General features: G+C 46.0%; 1 protein-coding gene across 2 annotated transcripts in view; it reads right to left on the bottom strand.

Annotated features, from left to right (window-relative positions):
- Positions 1 to 4,653: 4,653 nt before the first annotated feature.
- Positions 4,654 to 15,169, bottom strand: part of Stac (SH3 and cysteine rich domain) — a 120,005-nt gene continuing 109,489 nt past the window's right edge. For both annotated transcript variants that reach the window (XM_048424052.3, XM_048424053.3), the window contains 3 exons: positions 13,954 to 14,005; positions 13,717 to 13,854; positions 4,654 to 5,968 (listed from right to left, as the gene is read on the bottom strand). In XM_048424052.3, the coding sequence (XP_048280009.2) occupies positions 5,870 to 5,968; positions 13,717 to 13,854; positions 13,954 to 14,005 (289 nt within the window). In that variant the 3' untranslated portion in view covers positions 4,654 to 5,869. The remainder of the gene's footprint in view (positions 5,969 to 13,716; positions 13,855 to 13,953; positions 14,006 to 15,169) is intronic.

Below are 15,169 nucleotides of genomic sequence, written 5' to 3'. Positions count from 1 at the left end.
ACAGATAATGGGCCAGGCAGTGTTTAAATGAATACAATTTGTGTGTTGTTATTTCAAGAGAGAGAGAGAGAGAGAGAGAGAGAGAGAGAGAGAGAGAGAGAAACTTCTTGTATAGTCTGCTCCAGGAAGCTGAAAAGAACATTTGCTTAGGACATGGCCAAGCAAATGGGTTCTAAATGTGGAAGAGAGGTGGATGCCATTTCCTCCAGGCAGGCTGGACTGTGGTAGTGACTGGAGGTCCTTGTAGGAGTCTTCCATTAATGACCACTGTTGCTTATTCTTGGTTCTTTGACTGACATATAAGCAAAAAGAGTACAGACAATCTGAATTTCTTAAGGATTTATTTAATAGACATGTAGTGAAATCGACATATTGCAGACTAGACCCATCTTCCCAACATCCACTGGACATTTATATACACTGGTCAGGTATAAGAACACAAAAACAAAAATAATCAATAAAAGCAGAAGCCATCCAGAACCTGTTTCCCAGCAACTATATAAAATGGCTTATCTGTTCACAACACTTTATTTTTTTTTAAATCAGAGAAAAGTCAAAACTGCAATCATGGTGTTCAGAAATGAGAACAAATGGAGCAAGCGATTCAGCATGGTCGGAGCTGAAATCAGGAAATCATCGAGAATCTTAGAGGACACGTTTACTTGGATTAAAATAAGTGATTAAAACATGCTAATTTCCATAAATTAGCAGAAGATGAAGATGTGTTCATGAATTGAAAAAGATGAAACCAGGGGAGGTAACTCTAGAACTTGAGCCAGTGATGCCCACAGGAGAATTCTCCGTCCCTCCGTCCTTCCTTCCCTCCCTTCCTCCTTCCCTTCCTCCTTCCCTCTCTCTTTCTCCCTCTGCTCTCTCTAGTGTCTCACTGTAGTTCAGGCTGGCCTGGAACTTGCTGATGTAATCTAGGTTCATCATGGACTCTTGTGGATTCTTTCAAGCCTGCCACCCTCATTTGGGGATTGCAGGCTTGTGCCAACACGTCAGGGGGATTGCAGGCATGTGCCATCCTGTCAGGGGGATTACAGGCATGTGCTGTCCTGTCAGGGGGATTGCAGGCATGTGCAGTCCTGTCAGGGGGATTGCAGGCATGTGCCATCTTCTCAGGGGAATTACAGGCATGTGCCATCCTGTCAGAAGGATTGCAGGCATGTGCTGTCCTGTCAGGGGGATTACAGGCATGTGCTGTCCTGTCAGGGGGATTACAGGCATGTGCTGTCCTGTCAGGGGGATTACAGGCATGTGCCGTCCTGTCAGGGGGATTACAGGCATGCTGTCCTGTCAGGAGGATTGCAGGCATGTGCCAGCATGTCAGGGTGATTACAGGTATGTCCCAGCATGTCAGGGGGATTGTAGGCGTGTGCCATCATGTTAGGTGTCATGGGAGGAATTTGAAAGTTGGCTCACCCTTGTTCTTGAAGTAGCTCTTGTTACTTTTCCAGGGGGTATTTTCAAGATTCAGGGTGTCCTGACTTCCACAAAGACACAGGAGATACTCACTAGCTATTCAAATGTGATAATATTGTATTAAAAACTATGTGCCATTTCTTTATTTTAAAAATTAAAATAAATGGCTATGTTGTTACGGATATTTTAAGATACAGTTAAGTTTTCATTACCTACAGAAGACTAACGGCAATTTAAAACTTCTTGTTAGAAGCAAAGAGAAAACCAAAGTCTCAGGATCAAATCCACCGGGTGCACAAAACACACAACAGGATGGTGACTAAGAAAAGTCTCAGAGACAAGTATGGGATGTCATTTATTAGCTGGAATTTTCTGCCCAAGTTATTTTTAGGGGTTCTGTTTGTGGTGAATCTTGGAGTCCACCTGCTCACAGCTTCCTGGGGATTCCATTTTGAGCATGGCTGAATTTTCTCTTATGTTCTCACATTGGTGCCAACCTCCTCCTAGCTGTGTGCGTTCATTCACGCTATCAGAGCTTTTGACCCTGGAGTGCGCAGGTCTCCACGTCCTCCTGCCCCGCCCCTGCAGACTCAGCCCAGAGAAGGTAATCATCTGTTTTAGTTCATCCACACCTGCCTACCTCAGTGGCCTGCAGGAGGAGTCTGGTGTTAGAGACCTTGAGGTTGCAAGGTGATTCTGTATCATTTGAGGACTGTCATTGTCGAATTTCTCAAGTCATACTCTAGAGGAGGCTGACAGTATGCCCTAGTTCTAACCCTCCTTCTGGGTATCCACAAACAGATTAAAAGCCGGAAGTCCTGAGAGGGGCCGTGATATTAAGTGAGTGTGAGTGTGTACTAGAACACACAGCCAGGGCAGTTGCCTCTGCCTGCTGGGTCAGGCCCGAGTAGGTGCCGTGAGTCTATTTACTCTCTAGCTCTCTTCTTGGAGGAGCACATCATCCAAACTCAGAATTTTGCTTTTTGCTCTGTGTATGACTTTCCCATTGATTTTAAGTTTTCCCCCTCTCAACAGCAAAGATTAGTTCCATTAAGTTCCTACCATGTTTTACTCAACTGGTTGCTTTAAATATGCAGCCCAGATGTTGAATTCTTCTTCATTATCAGAGTAGGGGGGGTCCTCCATCCCCCTCATTGTCTATGTGTATATGTATGTCTGTATATTTGGTACATTAGCTGGAATGGAAAATGATATATGAACCAGCCCTGCCAGCCACCATGCAGACAAGACATCTATACCTGGTCTCTCTTTCCAGCCACCATGCAGATGAGACATCTATACCTGGTCTCTCTTTGCAGCTCCATTTTCTACATTAAAAGTGGAAGGAACAATTTCTGGTAGCAATGTTGGTGGGGAAAGAGAAATTCATTTCCCTGCTTTCCGGAGTCCTAAGGAGCGTCCAGTCGGTTCTTCCTCACACATTCGCCAATACAGAGCTGTGTTCCACAGTGAGGGGCAGGGCACAGCTGTCCTGGTGTTGAGGTGGCCCCGTGCCTCCCTCCGGTGGAGGCAGCATAGATGGTGAGGAGGCATACTGTACCCCCTGCCACTCAGAAGAGTTTCCCCCGGACTCATAGTGGCTCATCATATTGACACTTTCTTCTCATTTTCTGTCCCTGCCCCAGCAGTTGTCCCTGAAGGTCCTCACCTCACCTCCAGTTCAGCTACTTCTCACGTCTTGGAAACCATCGAGAATTTGGTAGGCCACCACTTTCCTTGTCCTTGTCATCCCTGCAGGCAAGCAGACGAGGACAGGAAAGGTCCTGGCTCCAACCCCTTCCCCTTTCTCTTACTCCTGGCTCCCCACCATGTATGTATGTGTGAGAGCCATCCACAGCGATCTGTGCAGAGCGTGTGGAGGACATCTCGCTTCTCCTCTTCTGTTTGGATGACTCTAGACCTTTGGAGAATGCTGCACATCTGGCATTGGAGGCTTAGCTGCCTGCCAATACCCAGCATCAGCACAGCTTTTGGGTTTCACTGTACAAAATGAATACGTGTCTTCTTGGGGTGCGATGGCAAAGCCTCCTGTCCCACTTACCTGTTTCTGAAGAGCAACTAAGTTTAAGACTTACACTTAAAAATACTTTATATGCTTAGATTGATCATATATTTGTGAGCCAATCAGTGGTCAACAGGGACAACTCCTCACTGCCCTGTCGTTGCCCCACCAATCACGGAGGTTGGGGGCCCCAGATGCTGAAGTGTATGGTCTTTGCATGGAGACCCCATATAGTGACCTCAGGTACATGTCCTCCTCATGTCGTGTCTCAAGATCTCAACAGCGCATCCTGATAGGTCAAGGCAAAAGCTGTGAATTTTGTGAGATAGCTCCATGTGTCAGCCACTGTCACTTCTGCTATTTTTCACTGGCTACTTAAGACTGACCCTGATTTGGTGTAGGGGGAGGCTACACAAAGACAAGAACACCAGGAGGCAAAGGCCACTAGGGAGATCACCTGGGAGGCTGGATGCCATGTCTTCTGTCTATTCAACTGGACAAACTTATGTTAAAACACAAATTTGGTACCCCTGTACCAGAAGCCTGTGGTGGACATGGATCCATGAGAAGAGGACAAGGGTTGTCTGGGTTAAATGGAGAATTGATTGGAGGCAGAAAATGTCTGTCCTGGGTGTTCAGAAGGCAGTCATGTGATCCACCTGCGCTCCCGAAGGTACTGAGCCTGTGAAGCTGCTTTTACCAGTGGTGTCGGATGCGGATGAAAATGGATGCTGGCTACAGAAGGGGAGTAAGGCTTCCAGGCTACTGTGAGACCAGCTCCAGCTGTAGCTCAGCTCCTGACTTCACTCTGAGCAGTAACAAAAACATTACAGACAAATGATTCTTTGGTCTAAGGAAAGAGGCTGACATGCCCTGGATATAGTCATCTAAGTCTTTAAAACAGAAAAAAGCAAAAGACCAAAGTAAAATATTAGCTTTTGGGGGTCTGGGATGTAGTTCAGTTGGCAGGTTGATTTCCTAGCACATAATGAAACCTTGTATTCAGTTCTCAGCACTGTATGCATGCGATGTGGTGGTGCATTCCTGTAATCCCAACACTAAGGAGGTGGGGGCAGAAGAACCAAAGTTCAAGGTCCATCCTCAGCTATGCAGTGAGTTTGAGCCAGCCTTGCCTAGAGAGCCTTTCTCAAATAAGCAAAACCAATCATGAAGCAAAACAAAGCAGAACCAAGCCTCAAACCCAATGGTTCTAATGATTTTATTGCTCAGTGGCAAAATAAATCGAAGCAACGTTAATTTCGAAGTCACTGTGAGTCACATTTAAACATGTCAGTGACTGCTAGGAAGCAGGTCTGAATGCTGGGACCGGGCTTGGGAGGAAGGCATCGCAGTGTGGTATGTTCTTGTAAACATCGGTACAGGTCGAGAGCAATTTCCCTAGGTGATGTGAGCTCAGCTCCAGCTCCCTCCATCCGCACAGACAAGCATCATAGGTTCATTTCTGCCTCACACCTGCCGGAGCTAAAAATGCTGCCCTAGAGAAGAATGGAGTCTAAATTGGCTACATTTATTCTAATATGTTTTTCTCAGAGGCGCTGCCCTGTCCCTGGTTCCTTGCATGGTGGACTCATCCTCCACAGTGGAGTCCTACCGGCCGCACAAGGGAAGAAATGGTGCTCCTGATACAGAGGGTATGAAATGAAAATAGAGACAGACACTCTGCTCCTTCCCATTCCCAGCCCCACCTGCTTTGGGAAAGGCGGCCCCGTCTGAAAGGGCTTCACAATCCCATCCACAAGGACTCTTTCCCTGCCCTCACTGCCACTTCTTGCTGCTGCTTGGTTCTGTGCCTCTGACTTTGCCCTGTCACCTGAGTGAGTCACTGAAGTAGCAAGGACTCCCTGGCAAGCACTCTGTAGTGCGTCAGATCTTTGCACTTGGTACCGTATCCATTCAGTCCTGCCTGGGATGTGCTCCAAGGACTGAAGGGAAAGAAAGAAGATTCCAGCCAGCAGATCCACAAACTGAGCTGGGGCTGGAGTGAGGCCTGGGGTGTTGGGAACTGGAAGGTTGGCCTTCTTGATTGTCTGCAGGAGCCGTGATGTTGATTGGCCAGCACTGGGGACAATAGTCTGGAACCAGAGTGACAGTTGGCTACTCAGATCCAAACTTGTCAGTAGGACCACACCATGACCCGGAGCATATTCCAGCCTTGCGCAGGTGGGTAGGGAGGGAGCTGAGTCCTGGGGCAGCCTTGGCTATGGTCCACCTACTGCCCCCAGCTGCCCTCAGCTCTGGGACGCTGCTCTCTGGCAGCCTGGATGTGCCGTGCAGTGGGTCTGTTTCCAGGCTGCTACCACAGTCTCAGGTCTTGAGTTCTCCCCATTTCCTGGGCACTCCCTGGGTGGACACAGTGACATCAGCAGAGCTGGCCTCCCGCACTTGGAGGGACTGCCACGGTCACACGTTTACCAGGACATCCAGTGGGACCAGGCCTCTCTTCTTCCCGCTGAGGACTCTGATGAAGCCGTCCTGTTCTTCCTCAGAAGTCACACAGATCTGGATGCCAGGGAGAGAGAGGAAAGGCTTCAGTTTAGTGAGAACAAGCGGGGACCTGCAGCAGAAGCTGCTGCTGACTGAGCCTACAGGAACACCTAGCTGGGAAAGGAGAGGTGGCTCGGTTGGCAGAGGGGAAGTCGGGGGTGGCAATGTAAGGAAATGCTCAACAAAACATTCCATGCAAGCCTGGGTTTGGAAACAGGCCCAGATGAAGAATATTTTCTGGGCTCCAGCTTTATAAGTAAGGAGTAACAAAACGGCATTAAATACGGTGACTCCCCGAAGACGCATCATAAGGAGATAATGACAAAAACGTATCACAGAACTGGCACAAGGATTGCAAGTTTTCAGTATATTATGCTGAAGACCCAAAGAAATAGCTGTCCCTCACTTGTTCCTGTCCAGTGCTCGGGATTTTACATGTGAACTGTGTAGCACCAGGAAGCCAAGACACAATTTCATTACCAGCTCTAGGCAAATAAACTTGAGCATCTCTCATAGCCAGAGCAGGCACCTCTGCGAGACTCCAAGGGAAGCAGTGGAAATCCATTAGGGTGTCCTTGCTATTCACTGTTCACAGGCCAGTGCAGGGCAAAGAAGGGGGAGGCAGCCAGATGTGCGAGGCGGCCCCTGGGGAGGGCAGACCCAAGAGCTCCGTGGAAAGGGACAGAGTTTGAAAGACGCTGCAGTGAGACGGGGAGGAAAGAGGCCAGGCAAGCGTGCGGTTCAGCTGGGGAGAAGTCACGGAGCTCTGCACGCCACGTGGACGGCTCCACTTTGAGATAAGGGGTCTACCCTGACCTGGGTCAAGATAAGCGCAGAAGTTCAGTTGAGGTAGCATTGCTTTTCCAAGGCAGCTCGCTGGGAAGGAGCTGGGTCGTGTTTACAACCCAGAGGTAGCAGCACCTACCGGTAAATGGAACCAGGATGAGGTTCCAGCAGAACCTAAAGCTGAATGTGTGACCTCTGGGGTCTGGAACATGCACGGGGCTGGTATGTGAGCTGTGTTTCAGAAACCTGACCGCAAAGAGGCTTAAATCACACCCTGGGAGGAGTTGATGTCAGAGAGTCGGGGATGTGCGAAGGGGGACACAAAGTCCAGATGTCTGTCATCTGTGAGACAGAAGTAGTTGGCGATTCTGTTGGATCTCGCTAGAGCCTAACATAGGTAAGCTGAGCCCCAACCCGGTTTTCAGAGGCTGAGGGTTGCTTTTGTCCGTCCCAGAAACAGTGGCACACATACACTTTATCACAGGACTTGGGAGTCAGGGGCAGAACAAGGAGTTTGAGGCAAGCCTTGGCTACATAGTAAGATAGAGACCAGCCTGGGCTACACAATACCTTGCTCACAAAACTACAAACCAAACCAAACACAAATAAAAAGGTACATAACGTTTAGTGTAAATGCTGGGGGCAGCCTGAGGACAGCTGTGCATCTGGGGAGCAGCTTTGAAGTCAGACGTTGAGTGAGCTGTTCTAAGCGGGATGAGCAGGAAGAAGGCAGCGACTACTGTCTGTCTTAGAGGCGGCACTGGCCAAGTGAAAACGGAAGATGCTAGTGAATTCGGGGCAATCGGTGAATTCAGAAAAGGATACTAGTGGGACACACACACACAGACAGACACACACAGAAAGATACACACACTGACACACAGACAGACACACACACACACACACACAAACAGACACACACACAGACACACACACACAAACAGACACACACAGAGATACAGACACACACACACATGCCGCACCCCTTGACCTAGCCTTTCAGGTGAGCAGGACCTTGAAAAAGACATTTAAGTAGAGAAGAATGAACATGAAATAAAAATGCACCTGACCAGGTGCAGGGCAAGGGGTCAGCTGTGGCAGCAGGTACCTGTAATTCTAGCAAAGGCAGGCAGATCTGTGAGTTCAAGGCCAGCCTGGTCTACAGAGTGAGTTTCAGGACAGCCAGGGCTCGACAGATGGACAGACAGATGAGTTCAGTGTGGTCTGGACAGAGGTGGGCGGGGGGAGAGTGGAAGGGAAGGTGGCGAGCATTGCCAAGGCCTGAGGCATACTGGAAATGTAGGCCATGCTACGGCCTGCTGGGCCCCTCCGCTCACTTTCTGACTTGTCTCAGTGGCCAGAACTGGGTCAGAGCCAACCACTAAAGAATCATTGACAGCAGAATGGGACCAATTTGGTCAACTTAGAATTGCCTGGGTCACACAGGATGTCGGTGGATCACAAGAGTTAGGCTTGACACTGCACTATGGCTAAAGGGCAAAGGTGACAGCTGGCAGAGGCTGGAGTTTTAAGATGACAACCGAAATGGTCAGATTTATTGAAAATGGTGTTTTCTCAATTCTCTTCTATCTCTTCTCACATCCATTTTCTTCCCTTACCTTCTGCTATCTCTACCCCTCCTTCTCTTTCTATCCATGTATATACATAATTAAACATAAAAGTAAAAACCTAAACCTTATCATATAATAAAAACCATAAGTTACTAGATTTGGCCAGTATTCCAAAGTTTGCCACTCTGATGTATGTACAGCTGTTATATTTTTATTTTTATAAAACTAAGTAGAATTAGACAGTCTAAATAAAATATATTAAACTATGCATTCCAATAAAAACTTGGCATGAAATACGTCAAAGATTTTAATGCTAATAACAACTTGATGGTTGAATTGTTGCAGTTGCTATGTTCTTCTCTCTTTAAAAATAATGTTTTCTAAATTTCCAAATAATTAATTTCAGTTTCAAAATCTAAAAATAATTTCTGGTTTAATATTTTTTGTCACAACATAAGGAATCTGTGAAAACATTTCTACATCTATGACAGACCCAAGGATGACATCATAAAAATGATTTAAAGGAATTTGAAATCATTTAAGTAGGACTCTTTTTAAGCTTAAAAAATGAAGAAAATCCATCCTGTCAAGGCAGGCTCCTACGTGTTCATAATGGATAACTTAATTCCATCTGGAAACAAGAGCTCTGTGGATAAACAATGTAATAATTATGAAAGATTAACCTCAGAAACAGAAATGTGATTTAATAAAAAAGCATTGCAGTTATTTTCAGAATCAATTTTCTCCCATTCCTCTGTTAATGGTTACTTGTCTCTTTATGTTTTTAGAGTTATAAATATCACACTGGCTACTTTCTGGGGCCCACGGGTGCCTTACACTGGTGTTTACCACCGCAGATGAAGTCCCCATTGAGACCTGCTCTGGGTTACAATGGTGGAATATGACTTTTGTTAAACACCCAGGGTGTCCAGGCACTGTGCTGTCTTTATACAGATGGGCACAGTGAACTCTCAGGTCTACATCAGGAAGATCTACTACACTGATTTTTTTTAGGTGGCATTTAGAGGTGACTATCAAATCCACACAGGCTACAGATCCAATTCTATATGACTTGGCATCAACGGCCTTCCTCCTATATCACATTTCTTTAAACATAAACTAATAATGTAAGAAGTTCAAGTGGATGTGAAGTTTGAATTATTTATTTATTATTGTTATTATAACATTGATTTTTGGAGTCAGGGTCTTACTATGTATGTAGCCTCAATTGGTCTCAGACTCATTATGTAGACCAGGCTGGTCTTGGACTCACAGAGATTAGCCTGCTTTTGCTTTCTGAATGCTGGGATTAAGGGTGTGCTTCACCATGCCCAGATCTAACAATAATATTCTTAAATTAAGGCTCTTGTTTGATCTCATGTAGCCCAGGCTGGCTTAGAACTCCTGATCCCCTGCCTTTACCTCCCAAGCCTGGAGATGGCAGAGCACCACCTCAGCTCAGCTTAGAGGCTTTCTTATACCTGCAAATAAAACCAACAATCAGCACTTCCACCTTTCCCTTATCCAAGTCCATGTCTTCAGTGAGCCAGGTCAAGGTGGGAGAAGTCTGTGTTTGTTGTGTGGGGTGTGCGTGGCATTAAGAGATGTGGCTACAGAATGGTGTGGGGTGTGCGTGGCATTTAGAGATGTGGCTACCTAATGGTGTGGGGTGTGCATGGCATTCAGAGATGTGGTTACAGCATGGTGATGGGTGTGCGTGGCATTCAGAGATGTGGCTACAGCATGGCAATGAAGCACCCAAAACCTGGAAGTGCTAACAGGGAGCCAGTTTATGTGAGTCAGGGTGGGGGGGGGGTGGACCTGCGAGGACTGGGAAGTGAGTGGGATCAGGGTGTAATAATAAAACATGCCTGGGGGTGGGAATGTGCTCAGTAAAGGTGCTAACATTGGCAAAGAGGCCCATGTTTGTGTTTGTATTCTTGCCTGGCACTCACATGTGCCCCTGAGTAAGGCACATAATCTCTGTTGGGATCTGCTCCTCTTTTTGTAAACTAGAAATCCTCCAAGGTTAATCCACACCATTCACAGGGTGTGTGAAAAGAAAACGTCATAAATATCTGAGGTTAAGCATCTTCCCTGCTTTATTCATGGAGGTGGGGTCTCTTTATGAACCTGCAACGTGGTGTGATTTGGCTAGTCTTGCAAGCTCCTTTTCCTTGGGGGTTCCTTCTTCACTTGGCCTCTGGGAGGACCTAAGAATTCGACCTCCTGCCCTCACACTTACACAGTAAGTTCTTTACCCTTGAGCAAGCCTCTTCCAGTTCTTTCTATTACATTTTATGCCCACTGAAAAAGACCCTGCCTGTCTTTCCTGGGTCACTCTGGCTTCCTCAAGCGTGGAAGCTTTGACACATCGGGTGATTCAGGGGCTCACCGCTGTCCAAGCTCCCTCCCATCCTCTTCCCTTGGTAGAAATGAGACTATCTTGTCTCCTAAGTCAGTTTTGCTGTATTTCTCCTTGGGCCTTTGTTTTGCCACAGGTCATCCAGTGCCACTATCCCCTGAACTTCAGGGTAGCCCCTTGTGGTGGGGGATGGTAGCAGTGGTGAGGGGAAGGTGAGGTGGGCTGGAAAATTTTGATCTTTTGGGTACTTTGGTCATACCTGATCTCCATCGCTGTGATCTTAAGGCTGAATATGGCCAAGGACGCCCTGCATCTGTATCTGTGCCCTTTCATCTTTCAGAGAATTTTCTTTGAGAACTATGCTCATCCGGGCACAGCAGCAAGTGGATTCTGGTTCTGATCTCTGTATTCTGCCTATAGCTTTATCCTCACACCCTCCAAACTCCTCCCCTAAGGGAAGCCTTATTGTTGACTACCCGCTGTCACCGAGTGATTGTCCCTAATTCTCACCATTATGAGATTACTTTGAAGTCTGTCATTCCTTGCCCAGCCCCCCCCACCCTCCCACCATGCATAGATTATTTTCAGGAGCTCATTGCAGAAAATGGAGTTATAGCATGCATAGGACTGACTAATTTTCATGGTTCTTAATACATGGTCTGAAGTAACTGTTCAAAATGAGCAGACTGACACACACTCGTATCTACAGAAAGTCAATTTCACAGACTCCATCTGCAACTGTTGTTAAGATCTATCGGAAAACAGTGATCTGATTTATTGGTATATTATTTTTTAATAATTTTTATTTCTTGACTTTAAAGGGAATAGACAATTTTTTCCAAAAGTTTTTTTTTCCATTGTAATTTTTTTTTTAGATTTTTTCTTTTAGGCATTCTATTGACTAGTCACAATGAAAGGTGAATCATTGTTTTTGTATGGGACTTCTTTTTTTTTTTAACATTAGAAAGCAAGCCCAGGGGCTTGTGTTCTATCACTGAGCTATATCCTAAGACTTTTTCTATTTTGAGACAGGTTCTTGGTTGCTGTGTAGTTCAGTCTGGCTTTGAACTCACTATTTATGCTGACCTTGAACTTGAGATATTCTTGTTTGTGTTTCCTGAATGCTGGAGCTGCTTGGTGTAAACTACATGTCCAGTATGGGGAAGCATTTGTCAATTTGATAATGCTATTTGGAGCCACATATGGAAAAGAAAATGGTTGATCAAACTGAATAAAACAGTATTTTAGAAAAATAAATCAGTTATAATTAAAAAGTAATGACAGATCGTGTGTGTGTGTGTGTGTGTGTGTGTGTGTGTGTGTGTGTGAGAGAGAGAGAGAGAGAGAGAGAGAGAGAGAGAGAGAGAGAAAGAGAGAGTTAGTAACTATTTTTTAAGGTAATTCCCCAAAACGGGTGAGGAAATGGCTCAGTGGTTAAGAGTACTGACTACTCTTCCAGAGGACTCAGGTTCGATCTCCAGCACCTCCATGTTGACACACGACTGTCTATAACTGCAGATCACAGGTGAGCCAATGCCTCATTTCACCCGACATTTGACAGCACCCAACATGCATATATTCATAGACATCTATGCAGGCGCAGTCTCCACATGCATGACATAGAGTAATAAAATTAAATAAATGACATCCAGCATATGTTTGGGACAGCTGTACTGAACAGACAAGTCTTAAATTATGAATGCATGTTTCATTCTTTAAATTCTTGTAGACTGAGCCTTGTAATTTCCACATTTTCAGGTAGAGACCCACTGCCTGGAGAATTGCTACAATCACTATACACCAAGAATGCAGAAAGAGGCGAATTTCTGACTCCCAAACTGAAAATTGCAATCAACTGTGAGGTTTCATTGAGAAGGACAGGAAGTTTCGAACTCTGGTTCCCCACCTCCTCCTCTGACTTATCCAGAACTGTCCTGGAGACTTGCACAGGTCATTTTTGTCTGCAGTGAAGATGAGGGATGTGAGGGAAAACATAAGCACGGCTGAAGGGAACACACGGAGGAACAGGACAGCGCTGCCCTGTGGCTGACCTGTTTGTTTCTATCTGTATTCCAGAGCTGAGATAAGGAACCCAGAAGGAAGTAGTTTCAGGACACTATAGATGTAGAGATCTCAGGCTAACTGACCACCCCACAGAGAACATGCCGGTCAACGTAGCACTGAGCAGAAAGGTACCAGGAACTTACGTAGATCTCTGTCCAAGGTGGTTTTCAGTTCACGTTTTGTCCCTATCTATTATGTGAAAGTGGATGGCCTTCAGGGGAAACATAGAGGCTGTCAATGATTAGGAGATCTGAGAGGGCTCTGTGTGATTGGAGCCAGCACACCAAGTCCTGTAGCTCAGCAGCACATGAGGACAAAGCTTTCCCATTAGGTGATAACACATAGGTGGGCACAAGCCCAGAGTGGAAACGGGAGTGGCTGCTAACATCAGTGACTTGTGGTCCTCAGACAGGAGCAGGGATGAGATACTCTCTTATGACAATCTGACATTACAGATGCTTCTTCTCTGACAGATACCACTAAGGCTCTGTGGTTTGAATGAGAAATGTCCCCTACAGGCTCCTGTATTTGAACACTTGGTCTCCAGTTCCTGGCGCTGTTTGGGGGAACTAATGGGACCTTTAGGAGGATGGAGGAAGTCTGTCACTAGGGGCAGGCTTTAGAGCTTTATTATTTATTCCCACTTCCTTTTCTCTCTGTCTCTCCTTCTCTCTCCTGTCCCCTCTGCTTCCTGGGTTTGAATGAAATGCGATCAGTCAGCTTCCTGGCCCTGTTGTGTGCTTTCATCTCCTTCCCAGTCATTATGGACTCCAACGTTCTGAAGATCCAAGCTAAAACAACTCCTCTTGTCCCTAATTACTTTTATGTATGGCATTCTATCACAACGATAAAAACTAATTAAGGGTCTTGTATGCTGGATTCTCGCTACCCCACACCATTGGCACAAGGTCATCTTTCCTCAAGTGGCACAGCACACTGGTCCCCGGCTTGTTCCAGCTTGTGTCTGCTTTGCTTACCTGGTTTTCTTTCAGTGTTATCTGCCCCTGGTCTTTGCAGCCAATGAAGGTTCTAACACACCTATAAATCTTCTCATGCTGTTCTACTCTCTGAACAAAGTTGGCCGGAAAGAAACCAACCCTGTCCCGAATTTTTCCCTGAAATGGAAGAGGAGGCATTCAGCGGCCAGCATAACATTTACAGTTACTGTCATCACCAAAGGATTCTTATTTCTTTTTAAAGCCCGAGATACCTACTTTCCACCAGTCTTCATTGGAGTCCTCTAGCAGAGTAATCATGTCTCCTGGCCTAAAAATGAAGAATGGATGAGTTGGGTGGGGAAGTGAAACAAGGAAGGGAAAATTGACTTTAATGTGAGACGGTTTTTCATCCACTCATGCTAAAATAAACAGAAATAAAACAAACACGATTTCACTGGCTCTTCCCTCTCAAGAAAATGGAAAGCACATATAATTTCTGTGCCTTATTTTTAAAAAATGGTGATTATCTTTACTTTTAGTACATGAAGATCATATTTACATTTCAAAAAGACCCGAATTCTCAGTGGCTAGGAACACTGGCTGCTCTTCTGGGTTCAATTCCCTGTACCCACATGGCAGCTCACAACTATCTATGACTTTAGGTCAGGGGATTTGACACCCTTGCAAAGACATATATGCAGGCAAAACACAACACACATGAAATAAAAATAAATATTTTCTAAAAAGAACACACAGGGGATCGGTGTGGCAAGGTGTCATGTATGTTGACCAACCTGGTCTCATATGTGATACACAGCTAAGGATGATGAAAGTCTACATTTTCATGTTTGCCTCTTTAGTAACAAAGTCCCTAAAGCCATTCCTGATTGCAAGAGATGGGAGAGTGGGCCCCACACCTGTGAGAGGTTCTGCACCATCTCAAGCTAAGGAGAGGAGGGGAGCTCTAAGTCTTCCCTGGGAAGGACTTAGAGCGGTCATTGCGACTGTACACTGCAGAGCCAGCATCAGCCAACATCACGGATTTTGCCCAATTCAAGACCTGATATTACATTGTTGCCCAGGCCGGCCTGGGATTTACTATGTAACCCAGGCTTGTCTTGAACTCCCTGCAGTCTCCTGGTTTTAGCCTCCTGATGCTGGGATGCTGAAGCTGTACCACAGTGGTCACCTTTTCACTCCGCCTGGGTTTGCTGCTCCCAGCCAGGAAGTTTTCAAGGCTCGTCCTCGTCCTCTCCTGGCAGTGTTTCTTCTTATTTGTATGGGACTGGAAGCACTCTAAGAAACTCATTGTTGACTTTCTTAGGTGCTGGGATAGAGCAGAGCAGATTTCTATGTCCGTTTTGCTATTCTGATTCAACCTTTTCTGCTGTCAGCGCCACATCTCAGTTACTATCTGTTTCAACCTGGGGTTCCCACAGAGACTTGCAGGGTTACTAATATCTAAGCGTCACTCCCTGCAGCTCCAGGATAA

This window comes from Myodes glareolus, chromosome 4, assembly GCF_982192425.1.
Source record: "Myodes glareolus chromosome 4, mMyoGla1.1, whole genome shotgun sequence".
Lineage (NCBI taxonomy): Eukaryota > Metazoa > Chordata > Mammalia > Rodentia > Cricetidae > Myodes > Myodes glareolus.
This window is presented reverse-complemented; position numbering and strand designations above follow the sequence as displayed.